This window comes from Odocoileus virginianus, chromosome 16 (assembly GCF_023699985.2).
Source record: "Odocoileus virginianus isolate 20LAN1187 ecotype Illinois chromosome 16, Ovbor_1.2, whole genome shotgun sequence".
Classification (NCBI taxonomy): Eukaryota; Metazoa; Chordata; class Mammalia; order Artiodactyla; family Cervidae; genus Odocoileus; species Odocoileus virginianus.
Window position 1 is genome coordinate 6,925,284 of NC_069689.1, and position 15,515 is coordinate 6,940,798.

At 46.0% G+C, this 15,515-nt stretch overlaps 1 protein-coding gene across 1 annotated transcript in view; it reads left to right on the forward strand.

Moving 5' to 3' along the window:
* The first annotated feature begins 2,307 nt into the window (after window positions 1–2,307).
* MTMR10 (myotubularin related protein 10) overlaps window positions 2,308–15,515 on the forward strand; it is a 38,476-nt gene continuing 25,268 nt past the window's right edge. Inside the window, exons 1-3 of the mRNA XM_020873343.2 lie at window positions 2,308–2,774; window positions 3,326–3,386; window positions 14,724–14,860. Of these exons, the coding sequence (XP_020729002.2) occupies window positions 2,715–2,774; window positions 3,326–3,386; window positions 14,724–14,860 (258 nt within the window). The 5' untranslated portion in view covers window positions 2,308–2,714. The remainder of the gene's footprint in view (window positions 2,775–3,325; window positions 3,387–14,723; window positions 14,861–15,515) is intronic.

Below are 15,515 nucleotides of genomic sequence, written 5' to 3' on the forward strand. Positions count from 1 at the left end.
CTGGAAATCAATTTTTCGGTTTTTTAATCGTATGGTCACTTAATAGAGTTGTAGATCCTAAAACTTGTATGGCAAAGCCCAAGTCACAGTTGCATGTGTGGGAAAAAAATCCATTTTGTCCAGTTTTATTAAAGTATAATTGACATATATCACTGCACAAGTTTAAGGTGTACAGTCTAATGATTTGACTCACGTATACTGTAGAATGATTACTGCAGTGAATTTAATTGGCATTCATCATCTTATATAAATACAGTAAAGAGAGAGAGAAAAACTTTTTTTCCCCTTGTGATGAGAACTCTTAGGATTTATTCTCTTAACTTTCCCATATAACATATAGCAGTATTATATTATTTCCCTAGTACTTACTTATCTTATAACTGGAAGTTTGTAGCTTTTAACCACCTCTCTCCTCTCCTCCCACCCCCTGCCTATGGGAACCACAAATATGATCTCTTTTTTCTGAGTTTAGTTTTTTTTTTAAACTATTTAATGCAGATGAATCACAGACAATTCATAAAAAGGTGTTATGTATGTGTACAGCAGTATCTGTAATATCTATAACTCAATGGACTTGATATTTTAAAGTACAGTTATAGTACCCGAGCAAAATGGAATCATGTCACTCAAACAAGTTAACCAGAAAGATCACTGGGGTTCTGGATCCAAGATAATTTTTTTTTTTTAAAGGTAAATTTTGAAGTCTTCTTTAAATTTTGTTGTTTAGTCAATAAGTCTGTCTAGTTCTTTTTGACTCCATGGACTGTGGCCCACCAGGCTCCTCTCTCCATGGGATTTCCCAGGTAAGAATATTAGAGTAGGTAGCACGTTCTCCTCCAGGGGATCTTCCCGACCCAGGGATTGAACCCACATCTCCTGCATCACAGATGGATTCTTTACTACTGACCCACCAGGTTGTTGTTCAGTTGCTAAGTCATGCCCAACTCTTTGCCATACCAGGCTTCCCTGTCCTGCACTATCTCCCCGAGTTTGCTCAAACTAATATCCATTAAGTTGGTGGTGCCATCCAGCCATTACATCCTGTCACCACCTTCTCTTGCCCTCAATCTTTTCCAGCATCAGGGTCTTTTCCAATGAGTTGTCTTTTCCCATCAGTGAGCCAAAGTATTAGAACTTCAGCTTCAGCATCAGTCCCTCCAGTGAGACTGATTTGCTGTTCAAGTGACTCTCCAGAGTCTTCTCCTGCACCAACACTTGAAAGCATCAATTCTTCACGCTCAGCCTTTTTTATGGTCCAACTCTCACATCCAGTACATGACTATTATTGTAAAAACCATAGCTTTTACTATACAGACATTTGAACCACAAGGGAAGCCCCTTAAATTTTTTAGTGTTTCCATTAGGAACACTTGTCAGAATGATTGTGACTCAGATGGTCTCATTGGAGCTTCCCTATGGCATTAATTATAAAATGCTAGATTAGGGATTTATTCTTCAAAACATAAGAAAAACCTAGTTTCAATTAATAATTTACCAAAATGTAACAACATCACCAGTCCCCTTCCACCCAAGTCGGCTCCAGTTCGGAAACACGCTAGAGTTCAGAAATGCTCTGGGCTTCATAAGCTGAAGGTAGCTGGTTCTTTACAATTATTGGGTCCATAGCCTATTTGGTCCAAACAGTTAAGGTCTACCTCTCGCTAGGCTTTTTGATAATTTATCTGCTCACTGGTATTTTTACACGTGAGGATAGCCAAGAAAAGAAAGGAAGGTAACTTGCTTAATATCTTTGTCCACACTGGAGTTTAATACAGAGGGTAGAAGTTAAAGTAAACGGAGGCGTTCAGGTTGCCTGGCAACATCCTCTGTCAAGAGCCTCAGCATCCCACGCAATTCAGCAGGACACCCAGTCTCAAGGATCCATGCACGGACAGACACACCGGGTGATGGGAGATGATCTCCCCCACTGGGCACCTTGAAGGCACCGCGCTGACCGTCTGATCCCGGTCACTGCCCGCTGCCCCGGGTCGCCTCCCCGGTGCCCGATCCTCACAGGCTGGCCGCAGACGGCGTGACCGGTCGATCTCGGGCTACAGGGTCCCCTTTCCCCGCTCTGGGCTCCTCCTGACTACGGAAAACACCATCGCGAGAGTTGAGGAAGTAGCAAGCGGCGTCCAGGGACCTGTCGTGACCCCCGCCGGCCTCCGTACGTCCCCGTGACCCCCACGGACGGCCTTCGTGACACACGCCGGCCGCCGTACGTCCCCGCGAGCCGCCGTGACCCTCGCAGGTCGCCCCCGTGACCCCAGGCGGCCGCCGTACGTCCCCCTGGCCGCCGTGGACCCTGCCGGCCGCCGTAGGAGCGCCCCCAGCCCCGCCCGGGCCGCGCTCTCAAGATGGCTCCCGGGCTTCACTCCCCCCCGGCGCACTCGCTGAAGGCAGGGCAGCGGCGCACTGCACAGGCCTCGCGTTCCGGCGCCCGCGCAGCCTAGAGGCCAGGAGCGGCCGGCCGCCGGCCCTGCGCGAGCCGTCTCGCGGGGCGGGGCGGGGCGGGGCGCCGGGCCCCTTCCGGGGATGGGCCCGGGCTCCTCCCCGCTCGGGCGGGCGCTCGGTCGTGTCCCCGCCCGTCAGCCCGCCCGGCCCGGCTGGCTGCAGACCGAGCCCGGGCAGTCGCACCGGGAGCTCTCAGCCCGCGGGCGTCGGGAGGCGGGTCCCGGGCCGCGACCGGGCCGGGTCGAGCGGGCGGCCGCATCATGTTCTCGCTCAAGCCGCCCAGACCCACCTTCAGGTCCTACCTTCTGCCGCCGCCCCAGGTAAACAGCCGTCTCCCCGCTACGCCCTCTCATCGCGCTTCCGGGGAGCCGCGCGCGGGCCGGCCCTGGAGGCTGTCCCGGACTCCGGACCCCGGCCCCAGATTCCGTTGAGGGGAAGCCACCTTCCAGCGAGCCCAGCCGACTCGGGGGAAACTTGCAAAACTCCGCCGCAGCCGTGGTCGGCTCGGAGACGGAACCCCAGGGAGCGATCGGACCTGGATTTATTTAGCCCTTTGCCCGGCGGCTGTCCATGCTGTGACTGCCGGCGGGATTGCATCGCCTGCGGGCTTCTAGAGGGAGGGGTCACCTACCTGTTGTAGATGTGAACACCTGGAGGCGCCTCAGGCGGTTTTGCAATAGTGTTTTTATGGTCCCACTCCCAATACCTTCACGAACAGATCTTTACAGGAGTTTAGTAAAAATGTGAAAGAATTTAAGTGGGGGGATACGTGCCTGTCGCGTGTGTCATCACTTAGAAAAAAAATTTGCCTTCTCTCACGGAGTGAGGGGGGAGAATTTTGATTTTGATTTGTTTTGCTAATGTGTTTCAGACTGATGATAAGATTAATTCGGAACCGAAGATTAAAAAACTGGAGCCCGTTCTTTTGCCAGGTAAGCATGAGAGTTCTGGCAGATACTTTATTTGACAGATACTGGCCTAAGATTATTTTACCAACTAGTATCATGTGGTTAACTTTACTCATTTACTTTAAACTTTAGTGAGTTAAACATCTAACTGTGGAGGGGAGAAAGTTGGTTAGAACTAAAGGACAGCAACAAAAAGTAATGATTAATTGATGTTTGGCCTTGAAAATTGAAGCATCATAGAAAACTGTCAAGAATGTCATTACCTCATTTTCTTTTTGTCTCCTGAAATGTTCTTTTTTTAAGCAGTCATGAATTGCTTAGGTAGTGAGAGGACACTGCTCTTCATGCCCATCTGCAACTTCATGCGTTTGTGGTTAATAGTCAGATCATCATTTCAATAGTATGAAAAGCAACTTTTATTATGTCTGAGTCTCTACTAATAACAAAGCTTAGTGCACTTTGAATCACTTACTTGGCAGTTGTTTTTTTGAAGGTGTCAGCTGGCTGTGTTTGCAAATCTCCTTGTTTCAATTTATAATGGAGTTTCCCAACAGAGACACTCCAGACATTTTGGGCCTGGTCATTGTTTTAGGGTTGTCTTGTGCATTGCGGGCTATTCAGCATCATTCCTGGCCTTTACCCCCAGATGCTAGGAGCACCCCCTCCTCTACCTTTTGTGAGAACCAGAATGTCTTTCTAAACTGTTTTGTCAGGGGATCTCTAAGCACAAAACTTTCTCCTTGTGGAGAAGCACTGGTTTAGAACAAAATTAACCTTAAATGACCTTAGAGGTATCAGTAAGAATTGATGGTAAATTGTTACACACTTTAGTTTTAACGCATATAAGATATTTATTTGACTGGTAGTTTGAATTGTATAGTAATCATATGACAGTTAGGAAAAATCAGTTGTTTAACTCGATTATTGGGGAAAGTAACCAGGAGAGCCCATTTTAAATCTGAAATGCAATCAAATACCAGTCTGTGTGGCTACTATCGACATTTTAAAATCTCAATCATTACTTAATGCTAAATCTGGTAAAATGACTAAAGCTCTATAAGTAGTAACTGAACAAATATGGAAACTTTAAATTTTGTGCTGTAAAATTTTAAATGTTAAGTAGGAACAAACAAATTTAAAACATCAACCTTTGGTTCCATATTACAGATGTTAACTTTTTAAATTGTTTCAAACTTAATTATGGAAGTTAGTTATAAATATTTTCTCTTTATTTTGTTAATGCTTTTTAGCCAAACTGCATGTACTAAGTAATCCTTTGCACTTGTACCCAGAGTGAAGAATAGAATCAATAAATAACCTTTGCTCCTTGTGCGTGATCTGTTTTGGCCTTAGTCACTTTGGTCTTTTAAATGTCCCTGCGGCAAGTAGTGCTCATCCTGAATGAGAGCCTGTGAACTAGTGAACTTTGGCTCCTTTTGCTCTGACTGAGCAGGCCCTGTTCTTTGATTCCCTGCTTCCAATACTTGATTTGATTTGACACTAATAAACCACATGGTCTTAGCTACAAATGATAGAACTTGATTTTCATTAACTTCTGTGTTTAAGATATGCTTGTGAAAGTGTTGATACATATCAGTAAGCTCTAAGAACTTTGTGCGCTTGGTCATTCAGTCATGTGCAACTCTTTGTGACCCCATGGACTGTAGCCTGCCAGACTCTGTCTCCATGGGCATTTTCCAGGCAAGAATATTGGAGTGGGTTGCCATGCCCTCCTCCAGGAAATCTTCCCAACCCAGGCATCAAAGCCAGGTCTCCCACATTGCAGGCAGATTCCCTGAGCCACCAGGGAAGTCCAAGAATACTGGAGTGGGTAGGCTATCCCTTCTCCAGGGGAACTTCCCAACCCAGGAATCGAACTGGGGTCTCCTGCATTGCAGGAGGATTTTTTTCCCAGCTGAGTTCAACTAAAAACTAGTTCAGTTGCTAAGTCTTGTCCAATTCTTTACGACCCTATGGACTACAGCACACTAGGCTTCCCAGTCCATCACCAACTCCTGGAGCTTGCTCAGACTCATGTCCATTGAGTTGGTGATGCCATCCAACTATCTCATCCTCTGTTGTCTCCTTCTCCTCCTGCCCTAAATCTTTCCCAGAATCGGGGTCTTTTCCAGTGAGTTGGATGTTCGCATCAGGTGGCCACAGTATTGGAGCTTCAGCCAGCATCAGTCCTTCCAGTGAATATTCAGGGTTGATTTCCTTTAGGATTGATTGGTGTAATCTCCTTATAGTCCAAGAGACTTACCTTTCTGTTAAAAAGTCAGAGTTTTCTGGGGAAGATGGAAACCTATATCCTAACTGTCAGTGGTTTACTTGTCTTAGAGATTGCAGCTCAATCTGGATCCTCTTAGCCATGGGAGCGTTTTTTTCTTTGGCTCTGTGTGTGCACACATGATGGCTCTGCACCTAACCTGTTCCTCACAGAACACTTAGTCCTAAATTAGCCTGTCTTTTGCCCTCCTTCCCCCTCCTGTTCATACCTTCTCCTGGCCTTCTCACACCTTTCCCATTCTTCCTCACTAGCCACCCCACCCTGCTTCACCTCTCAGGTTGCATCTCTGACTCCCGCTAGAACCTCTGCTGCTCTGTTTCTGGCCTGCAGCCACCTGCCCTCCACCTGTGAATCCTGGGAGACACGTGGAGAGTAACTGCAGCATTGGTGATCTTAAGACCTGGGCTAGCTTAGGGCTTTTACTAAGAGAGCTTAATAGTACAGTTCTAGCCTTCATTATAGTTTAAAAGAGGAAACTTGACCAAGTCACCTGTGGCTTTGCATAGGCACACGAAACAAGGAAGTAATTGTTCAGAGATGTAGTATTGGACATTATGCTTTGGCATGGTGCCTTGGGTTCAAGGATATCCTACTTCAGCTGCCCAAAGTTTGAACTTTTAATTCAATAAGCAGATGAAAATTGGAACATACAATCAATTGTTTATTTGTGTGTAGTTACTGTGTGTTCTGTTGAACTTAACGAGGCTATATTAAAATGATCTTCAGCTTTTATTAAGCATAGAAATGGAAGAAACTGACTAGAAATTTAATTTAGATGGTGGTTTATGTCAGTAATTCCCAGCTTGCCCAGTTTATGAAACTCCTTGAGGTGAAGGTTGTACCTAATTCAGCTTTGTGGCCCCAATGTCCAGATTCATCATTACCTGAATCTCATCCTTAATGTGGAGAAGGCAATGGCAACCCACTTCAGTGTTCTTGCCTGGAGAATCCCAGGGATGGGGGAGCCTGGTGGGCTGCCGTCTATGGGGTTGCACAGAGTCGGACACGACTAAAGTGACTTGGCAGCAGCAGCAGCATCCTTAATGACTGTGTTGTGTGTGTAAAATTACCCCAATCTTTTGAAAACAGGGAGAGTATGAATTTTAAACTGCATGTGTGCTTGTGTGTTTGTGTGTTCCAGCATATATAAGATTGTGTCTGTTTGGTAGCTGCTGGGCTGGCGGATGCCCTCTCTGAGCTCCTCCTGGGAGCCGGGCACCCAGGCTGCAATGGGGGGAGGAGTGGGCATGAATTGCAGCAGGGCCGGGGCAAGTTCACACAGCCTGTGGACAAGGCCGAAGGCGACCTGGGCCAGTGGGGCCCAGATTCTCATCAGGGCCTGCCTGGCATCGCATCTGAATGGAGTTTTTATCCACTCTTGGTCAAACTGAGATAATGAGGGAAAATGGGGCTTTTTTCCAAAAGCTAAATTGATGTGATTAAAAGGATTGTCCTTTATTCTAAGATTATGTCTTTCCAGCTTCTTTGCTGTAGATATGTTCTTCTGTTAGCAGCTGTGACTTTAATTTTTTTGAGTTTTTAGGTTAGCTCTTGTGTCACTTCCCCAAATTATTTTTGTAGTGTACCTGTTTTGTGGAATCTGAACTGGAGATCGTTCTGTAAAATTATTGTTATGTTGAAGGTACAGTTTAATGAGCACTCACACAAAGAACATCTCTTACTTTGTCTGCCTGGAGTCTTTGCACCATCTTCTGAAAAACGTACCTCTTCTCTTTTGACAAATTCTCCTTCCACATCTCCACCCAGCCCGGCGGTCTTGTGTGGCCAGTGAGGGTGATACCCCAACCCTAGACTGGCTGGCAGGCACACGGGTTTGCCTCTGGGTACCTTCAGATGGGCACTTAGGGAAGAGCTCCCTTTTGGTTGTGCTGCCTGTAGCTGAGGCTGCAGAGGACCTGCGCGAAAGAGTGATGTCACATTGAGAGCTGCAGAGGCAGAGCGCCAAGGAGGGGGAGGGGGCAGTCTGGTGGTTCCCTTCTCCTCGAAGTCCAGCCAACACCAGAGACAGAATTCTTCTTCTTGCCCAGCCAGTTCCAGGCGTGTTTCTGACAGTTTCGATTAAGATCCTTAACTGATACATGATGTAGCCTGCAGGTAGCTCCTCAGAGCCACCCTGTGTGGCCGAGCTGAGCTGAGGCTGGTGAAGCACCGTTGGTGTCATCGTGGGGGGTGATTGAAAGGAGTGGGGCCTGGTGAGTTCTCCCTCTTCTGTGTCTGGGACGTGGTCTTTCTGAGGATCTGCAGACTGGGAATGAGGACAGCCTGAAGTGTGTGGCCCCCAGCAGGTAGTGGACTGTGGCGCTGGTGCTGCATGTGTGCTCCCTACTGCCTGGCAGAGGAGGACCAAGCAGAGAGGGGGTCCTGCCCTGAGCCTCGGTCCACTGAGGAGGGGCTTCAGTGGAGGGAGTGGAGGTGGTGGGGGCTCCGAGGAAGGGCACCTGAGCTGGACTGGGGAGGCCTGGGCTTGGGAGAGCACGTGCTCTGTGCACAGGCCGGGGATCAGCTCCACTACCCCTTCTGTCTGCAGTGCCAGCAGCACTTCCACTAGAAGATTAACCAGTAGAGCGATAATGAATGCGTGGATTGTCAGAGTCCTTTATAATCAGATCAGAAAAGGGTACGACCTTGGGCCATCGGAAATGAAAATAGCCATTGTTGGACAGCTATCTGGTTTACTTGCATTTTTTTTTTTTTTTTAATGTATTCACTGTTTGGACCATTCATGTATTGCTGTTCTTTGCCTCACTATAGGTCTTATATCCTCTATAGAATTGTAAATCCCTTAAAGCAAAGTCTGTTTCAGGTGTCGTTTGTTTTGTTTTGTTCTATCTAGGATTTAGAGGTCACTGTAGACTGAATTTCATAGTATTTTAATTTTTAGATACCCTGCTTTTGAGAGACAAAGGCTTTTAATTCTTCCTTGGAACCGTGAGCAGTGTAATGAGCTGTGGTGTCTCCAGCTGGGTCTGTTCCTCACTGGGACAGCCTCCTGAGAATTTGGAGCCGGCCACTCCTCGGCTCCTGCTGCAGGACCTCAGGCCACCTTGGCGCTCCTGACCCTGCGGCTCCCACTCAGAAACTCTTCATGAACCTCCACAAGAAAAGTCCTGCTCAAGCAGGAGACCATCCCAGGTCTTTAATCTCTGTAATTTGCTGACCTCTGCTCTGCTTTCCAATGTTGATACCTGTCTTTCTCCAACCCAGATGACTTATTCCTTATCCAGGCCTTGGTTACTGTGATCACGTGTTCTCTCTGTCTTGACTGTCATCTGCCGTCAAGATCTGCCTCTTCCTGAGGCCTACCCTGCTGCCCTTCTCCAACCCCCATCATGGGCAGCATTTGCTGGGCCTGGCGCTTCATTCCGTGCTTGTTCGTGTCGTGTGTGACCCTGTGAGAACCAGGGGCAGCCTCAGATGGCTGGTGCAGAGTTTCAGCTTTCCTTTGTAACTGGTAGGCCACTTTAATTCCGGGACCTGAATTTCTCTGCATCCCAGGACCCTCAGGTCCTGGCTTTAGTGTTGAAAGTCCCACACCCAGGGATCCTAAGCCCCAGGCCATCTGGAACAGTCCCTCACCAGATGTAAGGCCACGACTGAGTTATGCTTTGGGCCTCTGCACATTCCATAGGTTAATTAGCTTCTGTGTATAGTGAGGCTTTGTCTTAAGCTATTTTTCAAACTAAAATTTATGGGAAAGTTATTTTAATTCATCAAATATGTACTGAATTTCTAAATGTGTAAGATATCATGAAAGATAATGTGGCAGGATTTTTTGGTTCTCAGGGAGTTAAAAACTTGCCTAGCTGTACCATTTAGAGACTTACTAATTTTAATTATATTTCCTTATTTATCTTTACAGATGAAAAGGTCTTGAGAAAACAAACTTTGACGATTTCTTGATCCCTTACCAGGTTGCAGTAGAACGTCTTGGCCTGTCATCTTCTAGTTTGGATTTTTCTCTGGTGCTTTTCGCATACCCTGCACTGAAGCTCATTTCCTACTTTTTCTTTCCTGCGGCCCCTGTAGCTTCCTGCCCTTGGTGTGCTGGCAAGTGCCTGAGGCTGAGGATCCTCCCACATGGCTGGCAGCACTTCGGCCTCCGTCCTCAGGGGAAGCCCAGGAGGACAGTCTCTGGGAAACCATCGAGGTTCTCAGGAGCTTTGAAGCTTTTGTGCTGAGTTTCCTCTTCAAGGTCACTAATTTAAAATGTAGCGAGAACAGTCTGGTGGCTCTTGTGTGTCTGTATCTGTCCCCTCTGGGAAGAGGACTTTGTGTCCCCTATTTCTCTCCCGTCTGTGAGCTGGTTTCCTGGCCTACAGCTGCAGGACGTGGCTGGCAGCCGCAGAGGATAGCTCCTACCCAGGGTCTCCTTTTGTTTATAAAGTGTGAGCAGAAGACTGTTTTGCGAGCAGAGAGCTGGCTGTGTGATCCTTGTACTATAAAGCCTGGGTCTATGGTGTCATCAGCTAAGCCTCCAGCCAGGTTAACTTGGCGCTTATTTAATGATGTGCTCACAAGAAGAAGCCCCTGCTCTGCATCTCCCCGTGAAAGTGCCCTCTTGTTCTTCTACCTCCATCCCGCCCTCCTGCCTTTTCTGCCAGGGGCTCATTTCCACTCCACGCTTGAAAAGTTGTGCAACAGTTTTCCTTGAAAGACCACAGCCCAGCGGATCTCTAGCTTACTTTGTTGTTTTATTTTTGGTTTGTATTGTTTATTTCTTGTCCACTTTCTTTTCTTTGGTAATTTTATTTTAAAGTAAACGTTGTTGTAAAAGAGTACAGATAGTTAACACATAGTCTTCACCCAGCATCCCCTAATGTTACTATCTTATAACCTCAATAAATTTTGCTGAACTAATAAATTAATTAGTCAGCCTGGCTGACTAATTAGTCGGCCAGGTGGCTCAGTGGTAAGGAATCTGCCTACAATGTGAGAGATGAAGGTTTGATCCCTGTGTCAGGAAGATCCCTTGGAGATGGAAATGGCAACCCACTCCAGTATTCTGCCCTGGGAAATCCCATGGACAGAGGAGGCTTGCAGGCTGCAGTCCATGGGATTGCAAAGAGCTAGACATGACTTAGCAACTGAACAACAAGAAATTAACAGCACTATTAACTAAGCTGCAACTTTTATTCACATTTCCCTAGTTTTTTTTTTTTACTAATGGCTATTATCTGTTTTAGAGTTCCCATCAGGACACCATAGTGCACTTAGCTATCCTCTCTCCCTAGCTTCAGTCTGTGATCATTTCTCCATCTTTACTGATAGATCATGAATTCTTTCATCTTGGCTCCTGTATCCTTTTGAAATATCCTTTCTCTCCTTCTTCCTCTCCCTCTCTCTTTCCCCCTCTTTCTCTCCCTCCCTCTGTTCCCTGCCCCCCCCCCCCCCCAACTGTGGCAGACACATCCAAGGGATGCCGTGGATCTTCAGCACTGCTGAGTGGGCTTCTTGAGCCCCTGAGGTCACTGCATCATTGCAGGTTGAAAGTGCCTGTTTTCTGACGGGACGTGCCCAAGTGCTTTTTCCAAGCCTCATTTCACTAATGTTAAGAGTTGTCACTTAAGTGACTATCTCTAACACAGAGCTGGGCAAGCATCTTCTGTGAAGCCCCAGTCAGTGTTTGAGACTTCGCAAGCCCTGAGGTCTGAAACTTGGCAAGCCATGAAATCTCTAGTTGCAAATACTTAGCTCTGCCTTTGTCCTGTGGAAGCAGTCCTGACAGTACACACATGAATGAACATGGCTACATTTCAATAAAACTTTATTTACAAAAATCAGGGGCTGCCATCTGGGTTGGCCCACCTTGAACCCATTAAACCCCTTCTGCTCCTTTTCATGTTTGTCTCATTTTTGCTGCCTTGGTGGACTGCATCTATTGTATTTTTGTCCATGGTAGGAGAGTGCAGCTGGTGGGGGAAGGGCTGCCCAAGTGCAGATGTCATCAGCACGGTTGGCTAGCAGCACTACTGTGGTCATGTGTCCTGTCCCACAGGCCCACCATCCCTTCCTTTCCATTATCATCCCTGCTCCCCTTCCAAGGATCTTGAAATCCTGGGATGAGGCTTTTTTTTTTTTTAAGCAAAATTTATCTGAGTATAACATACCCCCAAAATGTGTATGAATTATGTGTGTTAACCAGGTGTGTTTTTGTAGTATTGTTTTGAGACTCTGGGTTAATTGGCTCCTTGAGGAAAGTGGCAGACCATTGAAGTGGTGTGGGCTCTGCTCAGTGAGCCAGGAGTTTGTGTAAAGAGCTCAGTGTTACAGGAGTGCCACCTCGAACTGTCTGAGCTGGAAATGACTCTTGTAGTTTCAGGGTTTTTTTTCCCCTCCAAGTTAACTGTCCTCTTAATGATTGGTAGCTGTGATTTTCTAGTGGAGAGAAAAGGTTGAGTGTTCCATTGCCAGATTCTGATATGGCATTTGGTAAACATTGTGTCCAGGGCATTATGGAAGATTTAAATTTTATGTATTTAAGTTATTTGGTGAGAATCAACATATGTTGATGGCTAGCACTTTGAATTTGTAGTTCTGTTTGGTGCCTTCTGCTGCATCTCGATACAGAGCATTTAATTATGTGTCAGACAGTAAAGAATCAGCCTGCAATGCAGGAGACCTGGGTTTGATCCCTGGGTTGGGGAGATCTTCCTAGAGAAGGGAACAGCTGCCCACTCCAGTATTCTTGCCTGGAGAATTCTTTCTGTGGACAGAGGAGCTTGGCAGGCTGTAGTCCATGAGGTTTCAAAGAGTTGGACATGAATGAGTGACTAATACTTTTCATAAAGAAACAAGTTGAAATCAGAACACTTGCTTGTAAGTTCCAAGTATACTGCTTACTTAAGATCTTGGGCTCTCTCTTGGTCCAGGTCCCTCATCTGACTCTCTCAGCTGATGAGTTGCTGAGAGAACCACATGGGAAAACATTGTGACCCTCCCACCAGAGGATTTTGCAGCTCTCTGTGGTGTGGCAGAGGAGCAGGATGGCCTGGGGCAGTTTTCCGAATTTGTGGTTACCAGCTAGCACTTATCTCCTGACCCTCTTGGCCCATGGCCCTATGACATCACTGGTTTCTGGCTGGCTGGAACCATGCCTGCCCCATTGGTGGTGCTGGTCTGGTGAACCCAGAGCAGTGAAGTGGTTCATTCACTTGTGTGTTAGCACTCATTGACTGGGCTTCAGCCCCGTGCTCAGCCTTCACCTTACAACTACACTGTCAGCAGTGGAGAAAAATCAGTCTGCACTCTACCTCCAGGGGCTTGTGGTCCTGAGGGTGGGACAGGCACTGACTTTATGTAGAGTGTATGTCATTGTACAGTAGCTGTGATTAGGGCTGAGAATTACAAGTAGATGATGCTGTGATTGAGGGAGTTAATCTCTATAGAGGTTTTTCTCAGGCATTCCTGAGAAAGCGATTGGACTGATGGAGAAGGAAAGAGTATTCCAGGGAATGGGCATAGGGTACGAAGACCCCATGGATGAAAGTAGTCCAGCCCCTGAAAGTGACTAGAAGCCCACTGAGGTTGGAGAGGAGGGAGGGTGTGAGGATAGTGCCGGGGCATGAGGGGCCTGGCAGGCCACATGGAAGAGGCTTGTCTGCTTAAAAGGGACAGTTACTCCACTGGTCCAAGCCGAGAATTGGACATGAGCACATTTAAATTTAATCCTCAAGTAAATGTTAGGGTTCTGTTCTTAAAACTAGTCTTGCGCATTTTAAGAATTTTGAAAGTTGTCTTTGCAAGTCAAGTTTATTTAAGACAGAAGATTGTTTTGAGACAAGTTGTGCTCTGTGAATTGGTGGGTGTTTGGGTCTTCTCAGCAAAAGTTCTGTCCATCACTATTAGAGGGTTTATCAGGCAAAGTGGATCAGCACCCTAACCCTTCCACCGAGGACTCTAGACACGGATTATTTAAAAATATCCCTGGGTCTGATTGTATTTTAGAACTTGAAGGATTAATGATGACCATGGTTTAAATCAGTTACAGAGGGAGGGGGGACCAGGATGGGGAATACATGTAAATCCATGGCTAATTCATTTCAATGTATGACAAAAACCACTGCAATGATGTAAAGTAATTAGCCTCCAACTAATAAAAAGAAATGAAGAAAAAAACCCAAAAAACAAAAACAAAAAGGTTCAGGATCCAATATCACAATTTGATGTGAAATCCATCGTCAATTTAAAAATAAATGCCATTTTGTAAATCAGTTACAGAAAGTCACTCTTTTCAAAGAACATTATAACTTTTGTTTTGGTTTCTTATATTTATTTCTTTTAACTCTTTTAACTCAAAAGCTATATTGTAAAGTTTTGTTGCCAACTAGTTATCATGTGAGTGCATCAGGAAACTCGATTTGGCTTTGTGGGTTTATTTTAGGTTAAATGGGCTTCCCTGCTGGCTCAGGCAGTAGAGAATCTGCCTGCCATGCATGAGACCCTTGTTTGATCCCTGGGTCCAGAAGATCCCCTGGGGAAGGAAATGGCAACTCACTCCAGTATTCTTGCCTGGAGAAACCTATGGACAGAGGAGCCTGGCAGGCTACAGCCCATGAGGTCACACAGAGTTGGACATGACTGAGCGACTAACATTTTAGGATAAATAGATTGCATTCTTAATCTTGAGATTAACACTGAACTGTTTCTCATCCCTTATGAAAGCAATCGAAGACATGGGCTTTGGAGATCAAGTCACGTGTTAATAGAACACAGCTATCCCATCAAATAATACTCTGCAGGAGACCGGGCAGGTCATTTCTTCTCTGGGATGCCTTTCGGTAAATAATGAGAGGTAGTGTAGCACAGTAGACAGTGCAGACTCCCGCTTATCCCTTCTGGTGGAACATCTCAGACCCAAGGTCTTTGTGGCTCAGGTTCTGTATCTCCCAAATGGAGCACAGCGCCCCACTGCGGCTGTTACTGTTGTGAAGTCCTGGCTCAGTGTTTCTTCTTACTGTCATCAGGAAATCTTCCTTCTAGGTCACACAGCAACTGTTGACATTTTATGGTGTGTTTATAGTTCGCACAATGATATGTTTCTTTTTGTAAAGGAGAAATTGTTGTAAATGAAGTCAATTTTGTGAGAAAATGCATCGCATCGGACACAAGCCAATACGATTTGTGGGGAAAACTGATATGCAGTAACTTCAAAATTTCCTTCATTACGGATGATCCAATGCCATTACAGGTGCGTTTGATTTATATGCTGTTTAATTGTATGAAGGCTTTATATTCTTATACCTTATACCTGGAGAAGGAAATGGCAACCCACTCCAGTATTCTTGCCTGGAAAATCCCGTGGACGGAGGAACCTGGTATGCTACAGTCCATGGAGTCACAAAGAGTCAGACACAACTGAGTGACTTCACTTTTATACTCTTAAGCAATACATATTCTTACACAAAGCACAGATATGGAAAAATTACAATAAAATTATTAATAAGTGAGTAATGTAAGGTTGGATCTCCTTGCAGTCCAAGGGACTCTCAAGAGTCTTCTCCAATACCACAGTTCAAAAGAATCAATTCTTCGTCGCTCAGCTTTCTTTAGAGTGCAACTTTCACATCCATAAAAAAAAGCTGAGCACTGAAGAATTGATGCTTTTAAACTGTGCTGTTGGAGAAGACTCTTGAGAGTCCCTTGGACTTCAAGGAGATCCAGCCAGTCCATTCTAAAGGAAATCAGTCCTGAATATTCATGGGAAGGACTGATGCTGAAGCTGAAACTCCAGTACTTTGGCCACCTGATGCGAAGAACCAACTCATTGGAAAAGACCTTAATTCTGGGAAAGATTGAGGGCAGGAAGAGAAGGGGATGACAGAGGATGAGATGGTTGGATGGTG